This window comes from Rattus rattus, chromosome 3 (assembly GCF_011064425.1).
Source record: "Rattus rattus isolate New Zealand chromosome 3, Rrattus_CSIRO_v1, whole genome shotgun sequence".
Lineage (NCBI taxonomy): Eukaryota > Metazoa > Chordata > Mammalia > Rodentia > Muridae > Rattus > Rattus rattus.
This window is the reverse complement of record NC_046156.1, coordinates 61,396,103-61,414,226: the sequence shown is the minus strand read 5'-3', so window position 1 is coordinate 61,414,226 and position 18,124 is coordinate 61,396,103. Positions and strand designations below refer to the sequence as shown.

Genomic DNA, 18,124 nt, shown 5'->3' with positions numbered 1-18,124 from the left:
GCTTTGTGAAGGCTCCTGGGTTTCACTATTGATTGGGGTTAGGTATGTTATAAAACACTTTAGTGCTGATTTTATGGGCTTATTAGTTACTTTGGAAGGAGCAACAGAATGAAAGCAGTGTGAGCTGGGCTGCAGACAGTTGGCTGCAGTGGTGATGAGGCACTAGAAAAAACACTGGGGCTGTAGGCTTCGTGATAGAGCACTTGCCTAGCATGCATGGGAACCAGAGTTCAGTCCCTAGCACTGGGTGGTAGTGAGATAGAGCAGAACCATAGTGCAAAGAGGAGAAAGGGGATATTTTGGCTCAAGCGGTATTTTCAGCAAGCCAGTAACTGGTGACACAGGGGAAGTAATTAGTGTGGATAAGAAATATAAGTTACAAGTTTCACAAATAAAAGGTAATCCAGAGGACTGGAGAGATGCTTGTTGTCTTGCAGAGGACCTGAATTTGGCCACCTCTGTGGTGGCCCTCAAACATCTATAATTAAATTCCAGGGAACCTTCTGACCCCCTTTGTGAATATGCATATCAGCCATGCATATGGTGCACATACATTCAGGCAAATGATCATACACATAAAATAAATCTTAAAAAATATAAAATAGAATGAGCCAGGCATGGTGGCTCATGCCTCCTTTAACCCCCGCACTCAGGAGGCAGAGCAGGTCTGGTCTGTGAGACAAGCTCTACGCCAATCAGGGCTACACAGTGAGAACCCTGGCTCAAAAAAAAAATAAGATTTAAAAAGCCATCAAAATCATAAATGGAGCTAAGATTGGTGTTTCACACCGTATTTGTGGGGAACCAGGATCATTTTGATTTCCAGGCCAGCCTGACCTGCACAAATAAAGGTTTGCCTCAGAAAGGAGGTCATATTCTCTGAAATAAAGGGAGGTGATTTATTTACAAGAACACCAGGCTTGAGGAATGGGAGAAAGCTGACTACTGAGAAGCACGCTGAGCAGCTAAGAAGCAATGACTAAGAAGACAGAGTTATCTGATGCTCCGGGAAGGCTGAGGATGAGAGAGAAATGGTTTTGGTAGAAAGTAGGACAAATAGGAAGGAAGGACTACACAGAGAGGAGTGGATCCATTCATGGGCTGCAGTTAGTCACCCTTGAGCTTCAGTTAGCACTTAGAGCTGTTGTAGGGATGTGGCCCAGAGACCTCCTACCCTGACCTCAGCAATTCTAGGGCACTATGCCCTCTTCAAAACTGGCACCCTGGTGATTGTCTGGGCTTCCCCTCCTCTGGAGGCAGCAACAGGTTACATGTGCGTTCACCCCCAAGCATCAACAGCTCCCATCAAAGCAGAAGTGTGCCAGAGTAGAAGAACCTGCTTGTCTGGCCAGCTGGGAGATTCCACAGAGACAGACACAAAGGGGAGGCACTAGTTTCTGAGTGTGAACAGACAGAAAACCAAAGCGCTTCAGCTCCGCACCTCTTAAGTGTCCCAGGGGAGCTCCCTCACAGGGGTGCTCCCTCACAGGTCTTGTATGAGCCCAGCCCAACTCTACCTTGCGGAGCTCGTGTCTGAGAACACATCTGTCCTATTTTTCAGAAGCTCAGTGGGTGAGATTTATGGTACCCCAGGCTCAAAGTTTTCAATTTACAACAGTCAGAAAAATGTTTAAGTGAAAAAAGTGTCTTTAATCAGAAAGGATTTATTTTTCCTCACCACAAATACATTAAAAGTAAAAAAAAAAAAATACACACAAACATATTTATACAAGTTGGGACTCAGGGGAAGTTGCAGAGCCTGGGTTAGGGCTGAGGATCTGAGCAACTGGAGGATGGTTCATCATCTGTGGCTCTGGTGTTCTGTAGTCACCTCTCGATCTGCGGTAGGTAGGACAGGTGGACAAAGGATGCACCTCCAGTCTGATGGCAGCGTTACTGGCAAACTGTGGCAGCGAGGCTCCTCTCCCGACAGTTTCCTCAGATCACCAGGGAGGACAGGAGACAGTGTAGTTGGTGGGATCGGAGTGCCCGGGGCAGAATGGGTGAAGGGCTGTCCTCCTTTCTGGAGGACAAGGATGACGCCAATGCTGGCTCCAGTGCCGTTGGGGCTGTGGCCAGAGGTGGAGCCTTGGGAACCGAGGGGAGGGTTACAAATTGGAGTGTCATGGATCCAGGTGAGGTTCATAGCCGGCCATCCTGTGAGATGCCAAGGCTGCTTTGGTTTCAAAACTAAATGTCCCAGCTGTGTCTGGCCCATCTTCTCTATGAGAGGCGCAGGAGAAGAAGCACCTGAATCACTGTGGTGGCTAGGGAAGTGCTAGAGAATGGGAATAAAGGAGAGACAAGAGTTTAAAAAGCTTACAGAGGAGCTCCACTTAAGCTTAGACCTTTGCTTTCCTTGAGAACTCATTGTGCAGTGCAAACAAACGTTGTTTTGTGCAACAGGTGTGTTCTTGCCAAGAGATGATGAAGTAAAGATTTTAGCAATCAAGTAATGCTTCCATCCATTCAACAGAAAGTCGGAGGCGACTCTGCGTGACACTGTATGAGGCCACTAGAAATGGACAGGAGAAGAGCCCCGTGGCTCACTATTTATACAACGATTCCTCTTCAACTTCCTTAAATCAAACCCAGGGCCTACAATGGGCAGGAAAACAGTCTCATAAACCACACCACCAGCCAGAGAAGTTGAAATGACATTTAATTTCTGTGATTAATTTCCCATGTTTAGGTCTTTATGAGGCATGAGCCTGTTAATTTTTCAATCGGTCATTTCCACATCACTAGAAACTGTAGTTGATTTGGCTGGGCATGATGGTGCGCACTCAGGAGGCTGAGGCAGATGCATCTCTGTTCAAGGCTAGCCTGGGCTACAGAGCAAGCTGCAGGTCGGCCACTACACAGGGAAACCCTGTTTTCAAACAAACAAGAAAGAAAGGAAAGAAAGAAAGAAAAAGAAGCCCACTGTCTAAGGTTTAGTTAAAGTCATGTTGACAGAAGTCAAAAGATGGAGAAGGAAGGGTTTGAGGAGGAGGGCAAGAGGAAAGAGTCTGTAGAGAAAAATGGAGGCATCTTTCTGTGTGAGTCATTCTGTATCTGTGCAGAAAACAGATCTTCAACAGGAGGGCAGGGGTAAACTTCGTGGGATCGCATCAGAATAGAGCCAACACCTAGGCTAATCTAAAGATCATAGCAATGCACAAAGTTAGGCGGGCGTGCCCTTCCCTCGGAGAGAAAAAAGGAACAGAAGGAAAATGGAAGGGGAGCATTCGCCAGACACAGTCCATCCTGGATTCTTCCCCTGGCTCATCCCTGGTTTTTAGGTTCCTACCTTGCTTATCTGATGCCTGCTTCCTCCTAAGGATGATTTCTGGGCAGCTATATGAGGAAACCAAGTCTTTAGCATGCCTTCCACCTGCAGCAGGGTTCCTAGATAACGCTCTCTGCGAAAAAAGAAACAGAGACTTGTACAGGCCTCCCTCAGTAAGATACCCAGAAGAGGAGGAAGGAAAGAGGGAGACTTACCCCATATGAGGCTTCTGTAAAACACCCACTATACGCTGGATCCGGTCCATGGCCACACTCTGTTGGAAGCTACTTAATCCTAGGGTGAAAGAGGGAGGGTGATTAGAGGGCATGGGATGTAGATCAGTGTCTGTGGAAGGGATGGCAAAACTCTAGGTTCACTCTCAGCATGAGAGAAGCAGCAGAGGTGGGGATTGAGGTAAATGTAAAGGAAAGACAGACATAGATGGGGTTCAAATGAATTCACATGAAGAAATTAAGTCGCAGATTCCCAAAGAGAAATGTAAGATGTCACTCAGAGAAGGGGGCTACCACCCAGAAATGTAATCAATCAGGTTATTACCTCTGTCAAAGCGACCCATTTTTAATCCGTTCAGTAGGTCTGTGAGGGGCCGTATGAACCCTTGGAGTTCTTTACACTGTAGAAAAACAGCACAAGACTATGAGACCAGCAGTGATTTATCTGCTGTAATGAATCTGGCAGTCAATACCATCATCTTAGGTCCTTATCAATCAATCAGGTGTTTGACACTGCACTACCTTCTCTGCTTTCTGTTACCTTTTGAGCAAAGAGCAGGTCTCCCTCTGTAGTACATCCCTGGGTGTTTAGACTTGTCTCCAATTCACCGTCTCTTGATCTTTTGACTTCAGATCCTTGCTGTTCCAGATGAGATGCTGTATGTTGGTTACTAGAAACCCTGGGTCGATGTCGGCATCGGATGGGGCCTGGACTGGGCCTGGAACCTCCTCTCTGCCCCACAGTGTCTGGCCTGAGCTCACCGGTGCGCATGCCCTCCCTCTCATTATCAGATGGGAAGCTAAAGTCACTGTTCACAGGGGACGTGGAAAATGACGGGGAGAGAGAGGAGGAGGAATAAGAAGAAATGCTAGATGGAGAATCCATAGGTCCAGGAGCAGGGGGCTGAAGAGCAGCTCCCGTAGTACCAAAGATCAGAACCTGCAATTGAAAAGCAAAGCGAGGGAGTCTGCAATCAGAGTCGAAGATTAGGAAAGGGACTGGGAGACTGGGGCATTCTAGACAGAGTAACATCGTTTTTGCTTTGCTTTGTTTTGTTGTTTTTGTTTTCCCGTTCTCAAAAGAAATAAGGAAAATATAAGACTTGCTCTTCCAGCCGCATTTAAAATCTAGACCGCCAGCACACGCAGAGCTCTTGACCCCACAAAGCCTTTCCTCCCTTGGGTTCAGAGTGAATAACCGACTTTACACCTTTCCCTCAGCCTGCATTTCTGGGCTGTTCCCAGCCAGACCTCATAGGGAGCTTATCGACCTAAAAACCGGCACTCGCTAGAGGATGCTCTGCGCACCAGAACCCACCTCAGGTCCCTAGAGTACCGCCCCCATGGACACCCGGCTCCGTAGCTTTCGCATCCATCACCATCAGGTGCACTGCGCCGGTCAGTCTATGATCGCGCCCGCCAGGTGATGCAATACCTCCCAACATCCCGATCTGCGGTCTTAACAAGCCCACCCGCTCCGGGTCGTCTTCCGGAGAACGCTTGGCTCTCGTCCGCTTACCTGGGTCTGTCAGCTCAGTCCTGTCGGTATCCAGCTCCTTCACCGTCTGTGCGGGTCTAGCCGACCCACCTCCGCCTCACTCTGTGGGTCCCGCCCCTTCCCCCTCCCAGACACGTGCGGCTCTGCACGTGCCTCCCCCTGCGTACACAGACCTTGTGCTCTCATTGGATACTTTGCCGGCAACACGTGACTCTAGATACAGCTGCTCACAGCCCATTTGCTGAAGCACGCGGGGGCTCGGCCAATAGAGAGGCAGCCAAGTGGTGATTGGCTGGATGGGAAGCAGTCCATGCTCCGCCCGTACATGCGGCTCCTCGGGTGATAAAAAGGAGGATGGAAAAAAGTGAAAATGAAGGAAGGGGCGGAAAAGGGTGGAGCTCGTAGCCTTAAATAGGACGGCACTGCGCGGGAGACCGGCGGCTGGAGTGTGCAGAGCGGGGCCGAGCCACGGAGGTGGCGCCTCGGGACGTGGGCCCCTCTGAGCGCCTCGGCGCACGGGCGCAGCACGTGGAAGCCGTCAGCAACTCGTGTCCGCAACGTGTGTGACAACGGACCTGTGACGCCGGGCATCCGTTCCCTTGTCGGCGGCTCGCCCTCGTGACTCCCCGCTCTTTCATCCTCCCCTCCTCGCCACCAAGTTGGGTGCCTCCTGCCCTGCTGGGCGAGGAGGGTGGGGACTGCGGCCGGAACACCGCGTCCTCTCCGGGGCTCCCGCCGCGCGGCTTCTCCAGCCGGTTCTTACATAACTTGCCACGCACGTTACCAGCTCGGATGCCAGCCCGCCAAGACTCTAGAGGTCATAGCCGAACTTGTCCCTGACTTTTCTGCCCCGGTCCCTTTGGACCCTTCACTTAGAATTCTGATTCTCAGTACAGAGAACAGAGTAGAGCAGATCTTTGATCCTCAAGGTTATGGCTTTATCTGGATTCAGTTTATGTGTACCTTTGAGAAAACTGGAAAGACGTTGAGGAAGGAAAAGAGCAAGTCCAGAGTTTAGAGAGTCACCCATAGACATTAACATCCGCTGCACCGTGTCACAGTTAAAGGAGACAGACAATGGAGAACAGGACCCTGTAGACCGAAGACAGCAGGGGAATCGCAAGGGGGCACTCTAGTTCTGATTAGGGTCCAGAGAACAGATTTTTTTTTTTTTTTTTTTTTTTTTTTAAACGCAGTCTTACTGAAAGAAAAAGTTGGACAGGGATATATAAGTCATGGTTTGGGAGACGTGTGGTTATTTTAAATATGTTCTAATGCTTTTTTACTTATATTTAGCAATGTGGTTATTTTTGTAAAAGGAAAAGGATTTCTAAATTAAACCTCAGCACTGTTTCCCCAAACACAATTTCAAGACTATCAAATAAAATAGAAGGAATCTAGGTGTGGTGGCTCATGCCTTCTGTGATTCTAAGGGTTCGATGCAAGGAGATAGTTCAAGACCAACCTGAGCCACATGGAACCCTCAGAAAAAAGAAACAAAAAATAGAATTACAGGCTTAGAATGAACTTGTTATCTGTGAATATTCTCTATTCTACTCTATATGGTATAATCCTGTCTAATTAATTGATATCTAATTCCTATTTTTTTCTTCAAGACAGTTTCTCTGTGTAGCTCTGGCTGCCCTGGAACTCACTTTGTAGAGGAGGCTGACCCTTGAACTCAGAGCTCTGCCCTCCACTGCCTCTTTGGCTTGTAATTCTCTTTCTAATCTGCCCTTCATGCCCCTAAGTCTTGGTGTATATGTCAGCGTTGACTTCAGAACAGACTCTCATTAAGAAGCAGGCAAAACTAATTTTTTATTTTCCATCCAAATTCTTGCCAAAGAATTCTAGTTCGAAGAGTCATAGCAGCCTTCTCTCACCTGGGAGGGGGAATAAAAAGAGGGTCAGGGTGGCTGGCTCAGTATTTAAGAAAACATCACTTTCACAGAGGACCTAAGCCCCAGTCCCTGCGCTCATGTCAGGTGACTCACAAACCCCTGTAATTCCCCTCAGGAACTCTGGTGCTTCTAGCCTGAGTACCTGTACTCATGTGAACACACGCTCCCCCACACATACACACATATAATTAAAAATAATAAATAAAAGAAAAGAGCAGAAAGTCAAGGAAGTCTCTTTGCTCCCACCTCTATGACATGCCACAGATTTCATGTTCTAAGATGGATTCTCCACCCTATTTGTTGAGAAAGATGTGCCCCTTCCTGCCTCCTTCCTCCTCCTGTTGAACTTTGCCTCTTGGCTCTACAGGGTTGTAGGACACACCCATTTTGACCTCTGGCACCTGCTATAACTTCAAACCTGGGCAGAATGGAACCAACTCTGATTTTCCAGGCTTGTTAGGAGTTTGAAACAGGCTTCTCCATTCAGCTTGCCTCTCCTAGGAGGTCTTGAAAGTCCTCCCAGGTCCGAATAAAAAAATGACATCACAAAAGTCTTTTCTTCAATATCTTTCACATTTCTTCAAGATCAGATAATTAGACCTTTCTAAAGATGATCCGGCTTCCTTCTTTAATCGTATGAGAACTGATGTCCAGGTTGGAAATATAAGCCAAAGATAATTGGTAAGAATTACTCTACAGCACCCCACCAAAGCCAGTGACTGCCCTCTTACCTTCTACATAAAATGCACCCCTCCTTGAAGGAGGATCCATAACAGAAGACAGGACACAGGACTCTGCAGAGCGGACATGGCATCATTCTGATCTGGACTCTGCTAAAACACCCCCCACATACACAAATAGGTCATTGTCACCCTTCTAGCAATTCCCATTCCCTCTCCAGGAAGACAGCCACCTTTTTACACTAACCCCTTTCTTCTTTACCTCTGGTCTCAAAGGAGATCCCGCCCTCCTTCCTATCACAATAAAAATTCTTCCTACTTGGGAGGCCACAACTCTCAATAACATTTAATATTTTTAACCCTTTGCGTGCATGACTTTGTACTAGTCACTGTGCTGGGTGCTTTTTGGGGAAGGGAGATATGAATGAGACTTACTTCCTGGGATTAAGAGGGGCTTACCATCTGTAGAGAACCTACCCCACACTTACAAATGTGTGTGGGGTGTTTACTGTCAGCTTCTGCTTGTCAACATTACTGAATCCTCCATTTGTGTTCAACTGAATGCATGCTGCTCTTTGGTCCTTTTGCCCTTTATTAAGTATAAAGTCGTATTGCTGTTTTGGTTTTGTTTTGTTTTGTTTTGTTTTGAGACAGAGTTTCTCTGCGTAGCCCTGGCCATCCTGGAACTTGCTCTGTAGGCCAAACTGGACTGGAACTCAGAGATCCACCTGCCTCAGCCTCCCTAGTGCTGGGATCAAAGCATGTGTCACTTCACAGGCCTTCCCTCCTCTTAAGATGGGTTATCCACTTATCGTCCAGGCAGGCCTCTAATCAGAGATCGATTGCCTCTGCCTTTGGGGTCGTGGACGCCTCACCCAGCTTACACTCTGCAATCGCTTATTCCACAAAATTAACTTTCTCTTAATGACTCAAACGACATTCTTGGGGACATCCATGCTTCTCCTCTTCGGGCTCTCAGTAGCTTTTTCTTTTCTTTTCTTTTTTTTTCAGAGCTGGTCTCAGTAGCTTTTGATTGATTATATCAAGCTTTCTCTTCTGTTCCTATTCCTCAAACTTGGCGGTCTGCCTGCCTTTTCTAGCTCCTTGGTTGATTTATCTGCCTCCGCTGACTTAGTCATTGGCCTTTCTACTTTCACAATGCAAGTTTGCCCTTAGGTCTCTACTCCTGATCTAGTTCAGCCGCCTTCAGAGCACACACACAGGACTGTCCAGTTCATCACTTTCCTTCCAAACCACGCTGGCCTCCAACAGTTACCATTTTGGTCAAACGTTTTCTCAAACATGTTTATTAGATTTCATTTCTGTTTCTTGTGGGTGGGTGTGTCTGTGCGCATGTGTGTGTGCATGCGCATGCATGAGTACATGCGTAGAGGTCAGAAGATAACTTGGGGGAGCAGGTTCATCCTTTCCGTCACATGGGACCTAGGGATCGAACCCTGATTGTCTTCTAGCAGACATCTTGACCAGCTGAGCCATCTCACTGATCCTCTCAGAACATGATTAACGTCTGTAGGTTAAGTCTCCTTCTTTATCACTGAAGATAAGCAAGGCATTTTCTTTTAACTTTATTTTTTTTCCTCTCAATTCGCACCGCATGCACCTAGTCCAGCCCTTTAGCAGGTGTTCCTGAGACAGTAGGAACCTTTGCACCTTCCATATAGTCAGACGAAGAGTTTCCCAAATGTTGATTTCATTGTCTTCACCCTGCTGGAGGACATACTGGGCTCCTTCTTGCTTATAAGCCCAAAGTCCTGCCTGACACCAGACTGTCTGTAGGTTTATGCCTAACTTGATTATATCATGTTACTATGCAAATATAAAAGGCCTTGTGTGATTTTTTTCCATTTACTTATTTAGGTGGGAGGGCATAGGATGTTACAAGTATGGAGATCAAAGGACAACTCTTGGAATCTCTTCTATTCTCCCAAGCAAGACTCAGGGATCGAACGTGGGCCAGATCCTCAGACTTGTCAGCAAGCACCTTGAAAAGCTATCTCACTGATCAAAAACGTTTTCTAACAGCCAGCTCGTGTAGCCTAGCTGTCCTAGAATTCACTGTGTAGACCAGGCTGGCCTTGAACTCACAGACATTCACTTCCCTCTGCCTCTAGAGTGCTGGGATTAAAATCATTTGCCACCATGACCAGCCAATTTTTTTTTTTTTTTAAATATGGCCTTGCTATGCATGTCTTTCTGGTTGGTCCTGCTTCCATCCAACATCCCGACAGGTGGCCTCTTCAGGCTTTTTTTTTTCTGCACTTCATCCTCTCCTACAAGGAAGCCTCCTGTCCTCAACCCCACATGGTGAAACATAATTCTCGAATTATCTATGCAGGCCCTTGCAATTTTTTTTCTGATTTTTACTGTTCCCCTCTGTAGATTCCCCTAAACACCAAAAATAGCTATTTATTCTGGGGCTCTTCCTTTAGCCGCTTTCACTCTTACCATAATAGTAGCAATTCTAAGTTCACTTCTCCTTACAGAACACCAAAGCAAGCAAAAGCTGCATTGGTCTCAAGTTCTATTGAAAACAAAATCTGGGTTGACAAAACAATTCAGCTCACACCACTCGAGCCCAACAAACTGAGTCCCTAAAGTTGTCCTCTGGTCTCAACACATGCACACATGCACACATACACACACAAACACACCCACAATCACATGGGAAGCTGGAGCCTCAATTGGAGAATTGTGTCCATCAGATTGGATTGTGGGAATGTCTTTGGGAGAATGTTCTTGATTAATGATTGATGCGTCCAGCCCACGAGAGGGAAGTGGTATAAAAAGGCAAGTTGAGCAAGCTATGGGAGCGAGCCAGTAAGCAGTGTCTCTCCCAAGTCTATGCTTCAGTTTCTGCCTCGAGCTCCTGCCCTGACTTCTCTCAGTGATGAAGCCTGACCGGGTAGTTGTAAGATGAAATAAACCCTGTCCTCCTCAAGGTGGTTTTGTCAGTGTTTTATTACGCAAAAGAAAGCCAAACTGGAATTCCTATATGGCAGTATTAATGATATAGTTCTCCCTTCATGCAAAACCTGCCCTCTGTTTACTGCAGGTCACTAGCCCTGGGATCTGTCTGGGTAAGAGATGCCATATTTCCCTCCTCCTCAATCCCCATTTGACTCACTGATTCTGTGGTCACTTGTTTTGTAGTCACTTGTTTTGTAGTTACTGGTTTCGTGGTCACTGGTTTCGTGGTCACTGGTCTCGTGGTTACAGGATTCTGACGGTCCACAGGTTCGGTATGAAGACTGTACGAGGAAGCGCTAGTCTCCACCGCTTCTGTTGTTGTTACCTCCTCATTCAAACTGTCCTGCCCACGGCAGGATTGGGAAACAGTTATCACTCCTTCCATCCAGTATCTCCATAGATGGTCTCGTTAGAGTTTTTCATCTTTTCCTACAAGCAAGCCTCCTAATCAAACCCCAACCCCACAGGACTAAAACTGAAGCTCAGGGCTTGTTTGCACCTGGCAAGCACAGATTGAGTGTGTATGTATTCCACTCATTAAGTCCCTTGACTGCCCCTCCTCTGGGCACTAGTAAGCCTACTAGGTTCTGGCTTCCTTCTCCCAGTTATGGTTAAAGGTCTATTTGGGACCCACATCCTAGTTTCTTTTTTTTTTAATTATTATTGGATATTTTAAATTTACATTTCAAATGTTATTTCCTTTCCTGGTTTCCTGGCCATAAGCCCCCATCCCATCCCCCTCCCCTTCTTCTATAAGAGTGTTTCCCCTCCCCAACCACCCTCTCTTCCATCTCCCCCCTTGGCATTCCTCTACACTGGGGGTCCAGCCTTGGCAGGACCAAGGGTTTCTCCTCCTATTGGTACCCAACAAGGCCATCCTCTGCTACATATGCAGCTGGAGCCATGGGTCTGTCCATGCATAGACTTTGGGTAGTGGTTTAGTCCCTGGGAGCTCTGGTTGGTTGGCATTGTTGTTCTTCACATCCTAGTTTCTATCAGTTTTTCTTTTCTTTTTCTTTCTTTCTTTCTTTTCTTTCTTTCTTTCTTTCTTTCTTTCTTTCTCTCTCCCTCTCCCTCTCCCCTCTCCCTCTCCCCCTCTCCCTCTCCCCTCCCCTCTCCCCTCCCCTCTCCCCTCTCCCCTCCCCTCTCCCCTCTCCCCTCCCCTCTCTCCTCTCCTCTCTCCCTCTCTCTCTCCTCTCCCCCTCCTCTCTCCTCTCTCCTTTCCCCTCTCCCTCTCCCCTCCCCTTCCCCTCTCCCTTCTACCCTCCCCCCCCTTCCCTTCCCCCCTCCTCTATTTCTTTCTTCCATCCCTTTCCTCTCTCCCACCTCTCCCCTCTCCTCTCACCTCTCTCTCCCCTCTCCTCTCTCCTCTCTCTGTCCTCTCCCCTCTCCCCTCTCCTCTCCCCTCCCCTCTCCTCCCCCTCTCCCCTCTCTCCCCTCTCCCCTCTCTCCCCCCCCCTCTCCCCTCTCCCCGCCCCTCTTTCTTTTCCCTTGAGATAGTCTTACTATATAGTCACAGCTGGACTTGAACTTGCGGTGTAGACTAGGTTGACCTTATACCCATGACAACCTTCCTGCCTCTGCTTCCCAAGTACTGGGCTTCCACACCCAGCCTCACATTTAGCACTTCCTGTTTCTGTTTGGGTGTTATTTGTCCTGGCTCTCTCAGAGAGAGACATCACTCACCAACCTATCCTCTGACTCAAACGCGGAGTAATCGACAGTGAAGTTTACATTAAAGTCATCTGGAAAAGAGAAAAGAGAAAAAAGAAAAAGAAGAAACAAGTGAAAGGGGAAGAAACCTCACGCTCGGGGTGCTTCCCCTAACCCACATTGTGAAGTGCATTGGTGTAATTTACTTCTAGTTAGCGCTAGCATTAAAATGTTTGTGAATTCGAGCCGGAGAGATGGCCGGGCAGTTAAGAACATGGATTGCTCTTTCAGAGGACCCCAGTTTAGTTGCCAGAATCCACACTGAGCAGCTCTTGGCCCCTCATAACTCCAGCTCCAGTGGGAACTGACACCTCTATTCTCCACAGCACCGTCCTTCATTTACAAATACATACCTTACCACATAGGCAAAATTTAAAATAATACTGAAAACAAAATCTTTTTAAACTGTGAGTATTTGTATGGATTTATATTGTCCATCTAGCATACACAATAATTTACAGGTTAGAAATTTTCGAAATTGTCCGAACCATTTTCCAAAACATAAAAATATAATGAACTTAAGGGGCTGGAGAGATGAGTGACTCGGTGGTTAAGGGCACTGGCTGCTCTTCCAGAGGACTTGGGTTCAGTTCTCAGACCCACGTGTCAGCTCCCAACCATCTGCAACTCCAGTTCCAGGGGACCCAGTGCCCTCTTTTGACCTGCGAAGGCACCAGGTATACATGTGGTGCACAGACATACATGCGGGCAAAATATTCACACACATAAAAGTCTTACTTTTTAAAAAAAATCCTAAGCCTAAGAAAGAATACCAAGAGTCTTGAAAGTTTTGTTAACAGCCACATTTGACTGGTCCAGTTGTTCTTTTGGAAAATGAAGGACAATCTTAGAACTAAGTAGTCCTCAAATCTTTCTACCCCACCAAGAGTCAGAGCCTTTCACATACGTACCATAATTAGGGGTCACTGTGTAATAATAATACGACACTTGATAGTAATCAACCTCTTCCAGCTGTTCTTCATCCTCATATTCCTGCCCTGCAGGGGACAAGAGTTACAGGTCAGAAGCATCTGGAGCTCCTTAGTAACAGTGCACATGTTGTTGAGCCCAGATCTCCCAGCTTCCCTTCTCTCTGGCCCCTCTCCAGGGTCTCCCTGCCTCTGTACATCTGTACTAAGTTAGCCCAAGTCTCCCAGCTGCAGTGAGGCCAGTATTCCCAGGACAGAAAGCAGATTCTTTCACATATTCTAAGCCCCAAGGGAGACGTATGTAAACCCTTTAAAAGTGGAAGACAGAGACAAAAATTTAGAAAAGCCATATAGATTCCATATGCTCCCAAATTTTTTATACTTGGGAGAAGTCTTACCAGCATCTCTCACAAAAGACTATCACTCAATGTTTTAGATTTGGGTTTACTCCACTCCATTACTAACTAAGCAGAACTTTCCATAAGTCCACTTCATACCCCACCTGTTCCCACTTTGATACAGAGTCTATGTAGCCCTGGCTGTCCTGAAACTCACTGTGTAGATCAGGCTGGCCTCTAACTCACAGAGATCTGCTTGTTTCTGCCTCTGCCTGCCAAATGCTGGAATTAGAGGCGTGTACTGCCACAGCTGGCCTCATATCGCCTTCCTTAAAAATAAGTCAGCAGGACCAAATGACCCACGATAGCTTTTCTTCCCTTCCAAAACTAACACTGCAGGGCTTTGATTATTGAATCCAGAATTCTAGGCTTTCTCTAAACACATCCCTCCAACCCCAAGCTAAGGACATAGGATTTAAAGGAAAGGGAAACAATGACACACCTGGCTAACTGACTGTGAGAACAAAGAGGGGAAGGAGCCAAGCCACTCTTGGGACCCGGTCCCTGAAAGCAGCCAGCTTTCTCCTATCCTAAGCCAACCTATACTTAGGTTGGTTTTTTTTTTTTTTTAATTAAAAAAAAAAAAGACATTGTTTGCTATGTATCCCTAACCAACCTAGAAGTCACCATGTAAACCAAACTAGCCTAGACCTCACAGAGAGAGACCTTCTGTTTCTGCCTCAGGAGTGCTGGCATAAAGTAGTGAGCCACCACCCCAAACTTGGTTTTCTTTTTTTAATACGAGGGGTATTTGTTTATTTATTTATTTATTTATTTATTTATTTATTTATTTATTTTTGAGACAGGGTTTCTCTGTGTAGTCCTGGCTGTCCTGGAACTCACGTTGTAGACCAGGATGGCCCCAAACTCAAAGTTCTGCCTGCCTCTGCCTCCAGAGTTCTGGGACTAAAGACATAGGCCACCACACCCAGCTGAGGGCGTATTATTTATCTGGGGCTAGTCAGGAATTCACTATGTAGTCAAGAATGACCTTGAATTTTTTTTTTTAGTAATATACATTATTTTATTACAAATTTAAAAAAAAAACCAAAAATGCAACATCCTAAAAAAAAATTCTTTTACTGGTAATACAAATTCCTATGAAGTTTTTTTTTTTTTGCTCTCATAAGAAATTAAAGAACCCATTAAATATTTAGAAACATTCAACATCAAAAGCTTTAAATCTAACTGTACGTTGTAGCCCCTGAAAAAGCTACAAACTCTTTTTAAAAAGTATTTTCTCTACAAAGAATCTCATCAGCTATACAAAAATCTGTACAGTTTTTATACTGGAGCTAATGTTGAGCTGCACTTGAATTTCACATTCTTAGCAAAATAATTGCCTGAGCACATATACTCCACACTTTAGGACAGATACTTATTCTTCATCCTCTTCATCTTCATCATCTTCCTCCTCCTCCTCTTCCTCATCTTCTGGTTCATTCTTCTTCTTTGAGCCTGTTGGCCTACCATGACCCTTCTTTCCTACTTCACTTTTGCCCTTGGCAGGGTACGCAGCAATATCCTTTTCATACTTCTTTTCTTTTTTTTTTTTTTTTTTTTTTTTTTTTCCGGGGCTGGGGACCGAACCCAGGACCTTGCTTCCTAGGCAAGCGCTCTACCACTGAGCCAAATCCCCAACCCCTTTTCATACTTCTTTAGTTTAGCTGCTTTCTGCTCATACGGTTGTTTATCTTTTGGCAGATTGCTCAGACATCTCCCCCAGTTTCTTTGCAGTATCTCCAATAGACAGGCCGGGGTGTTCACTTTTGATCTTTGGGCGATGTTCAGAGCAAAACAGGAAGAAGGCAGACGGTGGTCTCTTGGGAGCATTTGGATCTTTTTTCTTTCCTTTCTTATCACCTTTGGGAGGAACATAGTTCTTCATCTCCCTGTCATAACGAGCTTTGTCACTCTTGGCCAAATCTTCAAACTTCGACTTTTCCTTGGCAGACATGGTCTTCCATCTCTCCGAACATTTCTTCGAGAACTCGGCGAAGTTGACCGACGAGTCGGGATGCTTCTTCTTGTGCTCCTCCCGGCAGGTCTGCACGAAGAAGGCGTACGAGGACATCGTGCCCCGCGGCTTGTTGGGGTCCCCCTTGCCCATGATGACGGCGCAGCGTCTACCTGGCGCGAGCTCTTTCTTCAGACCTCCACAGAGAGACTTCCCGACCTTGAATTTTTGACCCTTTCCCCTCTATGTCCCAAGAGCTGGGCATGTGCCATCGAGCTTGGCTCTCACACCTATGTCTTTGCTAATAGAAGGTTTGTTTGTTTTCTTTACTTAGTGGGAAGGAGATGCTCTGGCTTAGCTCACTAATCTCACTCCCTCGACTTTCGAGCGCCCACTTCTTTCCTTTACTGCTCCTCACTCTTCTGCTCAGCTTTGTGGTGACAGGAACAGAAATCTGAGTTCAGACTTGCTGAAGGAACTCTCTCTAGGGCTCCATCGTCCACCAGCCTGTCTCTTCTTTGACAAGACTTTGCTTTGCTTTGCCTTTGGTTTCCTGGCCCCACCTTCCTGATCCCTGCTCTGCTCCCACCCCAGGACTCCAACGGCAGAGAAAAGCGGTTCGGCTCCCTTCTGAAATGCCCGACGTACCTCTCTTTGCATCTTTTTTCGAATCCCATTTATAGTAAAAGACCTGGAACAAAAGCCCAGGGTCAGAAGGAGACTTACCCAGGACAAGTGGTGCCACAAGGAGGGCTATAAAGAGGACATCCATTCTGGATTTTGCACTATCACTGTGAAAGTAAAGAGAGGAAATTGCTCTGTTTCCCACCACACTTACCCCGCCTCCCCCGCTGCTGTGAAGTTGGGAGGGCACTGGAGCGATTCTTCTCCCAGGGGACAGAATTCTCCGCCTACTCACTCAGGCGATCTTTACATAGCTGTTGGACTAAGAGGCAACCCCTAGATGGATGCTAACTTGTTATTCCTGGAGAGGCCCTAGCCCTGGCTTAGGTTCACTCAGGGCTCCCACTGCTGGGAACAAACTTTACCCCCTCCTCTCCTTTGCTCCTCCCTCTCAATTCTCCCAGATTTTCTCCTTCCCTCTTGCAGGCCTTAAGTTACCATTGCCATGCAGGGTTGCTCTTTACTCGGAGGGAAACATGATCCTTTTTATCACTGTGGGAATGACGAGGGGAAGGGTGAGGACTTTTTTTTAAGACTGTAAATAAATAGTGTCTCTTCTCTGCCTGTCCTGTCTGGAGGATGGAAGCAGTGTTTATGGACCATTGTTCAACTCCCAAGTTTCCTTCTGCATTGTTGCTGATAAAAAAAAAAAATCTCACCACTCTCAGAAGGCAGAAGCATGTGAGTTGGAGGCCAGCCTGGCTTATAGAATGAGTTCCGGGACACTTGGGTCTACACAGAGGAAAAGAAAGCTCCCTACTCTCAGGTCCAAAGGACACTCCAATTCCCAACCTTCAAAAGGCAGTGCCTCTGCTCAGAGCTCCGTCCGCTTCCTCCCCACAGCTGTGCATCCCATTCTCACTGTTCTTGGCTGCTTCTGCTCTCACTAAGCTCCTTCTCTCTCTCCAGTCTCTCACAGACAGCCCTGGCCACGTCCAGTCTGCTGGCCACGCTCAGTCTACTTTCTCTCTCTGCTCTGAACTCTTCCTAACGCCTCTGACTGTTCTCTCTCTTAATAAAACCGTAACCAAGCAGTGGAGAAGTAGAGTTGGCAGTCTCTTCACTGCACCCACCTCCCCGGCAGACAACAGCCAAGGTCAGTCCTTCTCTCTCCACTTGATGTTCACCTCGCCCCTTCCCCCCAACTTCTTGGACACAGGATGGAAGAAAAGAGGAGGCAGATTCTCTTTTCCTTTGTTGGATGCCATGCCTGCTTACCACTTTAAGACACGTGGCACGTTTTTATCATTCTGTCTCCTTCTGTGTTTCCTGTCTTTATTCAGTTCAATTCAGAAGCAAGAGCATATTTATTGGGCATAATGAGCTAGGTTTAGTCTGTTAGGTAATTGAAATCTCACGGATGTGATGACTGAAACATAAAACACTGCCAGATGTGATGTCACAGCCCTTTAATCCCTGCATTTGGGAAGCAGAGGCAGGTGGATTTCTATGAGTTTGAAGCTAGCTGGTTCTACATACATAGTGAGTTTCAGAACAGCTGGGGCTACATAGACCCTGTCTCCAAAAGCAAACAGACAAAACACACACACACACACACACACACACACACACACACACACACACACACACACCATACAAAAACAAAAGATACATTAGAAATCAGATGACATGACTATAAATATAAATGACTATTCTCCTTATATTTTGGCATAAAGTTGTGAATGTCAACTTTGTAAAGCAAATACAAGAAGAAAATTAAGTATCTTAAAAACCCCCACATATACCAACCGGGCAGTGGTAGCACAAACCTTTAATCTAGCACTCAGGAAGCAGAGGCAGGTAGATCTCTGAGTTCAAGCCCAGCCTGGTCTACAAAGTGTGTTCTAGGACAGCCAGAGCTACACAGAGAAA

The 18,124-nt window shown here is 46.6% G+C and overlaps 3 protein-coding genes across 4 annotated transcripts; all 3 read right to left on the bottom strand.

Annotated features, from left to right (window-relative positions):
• Positions 1-1,714: 1,714 nt before the first annotated feature.
• Positions 1,715-5,105, bottom strand: Ciart (circadian associated repressor of transcription). Its single transcript, XM_032897714.1, is given in 7 exon segments — positions 1,715-1,808; positions 1,811-2,278; positions 3,293-3,404; positions 3,487-3,565; positions 3,830-3,905; positions 4,046-4,444; positions 5,024-5,105. Coding segments are annotated over 6 exon segments (1,164 nt in total). The 5' UTR covers positions 4,391-4,444; positions 5,024-5,105; the 3' UTR covers positions 1,715-1,724.
• A 1,690-nt stretch (positions 5,106-6,795) lies between these two features.
• On the bottom strand, positions 6,796-16,709 carry C3H1orf54 (chromosome 3 C1orf54 homolog). 2 transcript variants are annotated; one of them, XM_032897712.1, is made up of 7 exons: positions 16,691-16,709; positions 16,295-16,359; positions 13,196-13,282; positions 12,258-12,316; positions 10,729-10,914; positions 7,635-7,736; positions 6,796-6,885 (listed from the first exon to the last, which is right to left on the bottom strand). In XM_032897712.1, the coding sequence occupies exons 2-6, from the start codon at positions 16,338-16,340 to the stop codon at positions 7,638-7,640; spliced, it is 477 nt and encodes a 158-aa protein (XP_032753603.1). In that variant the 5' UTR covers positions 16,341-16,359; positions 16,691-16,709; the 3' UTR covers positions 6,796-6,885; positions 7,635-7,637. The 2 variants fall into 2 exon arrangements, with proteins under 2 accessions (XP_032753603.1, XP_032753604.1); XM_032897713.1 differs by lacking the exon at positions 16,691-16,709 and having other exon boundaries at positions 7,635-7,733; positions 16,295-16,390.
• LOC116895165 (high mobility group protein B2-like) lies at positions 15,302-15,778 on the bottom strand. The gene has a single exon (XM_032896526.1). The coding sequence runs from the start codon at positions 15,719-15,721 to the stop codon at positions 15,302-15,304; it is 420 nt and encodes a 139-aa protein (XP_032752417.1). The 5' UTR covers positions 15,722-15,778.
• Positions 16,710-18,124: the final 1,415 nt, after the last annotated feature.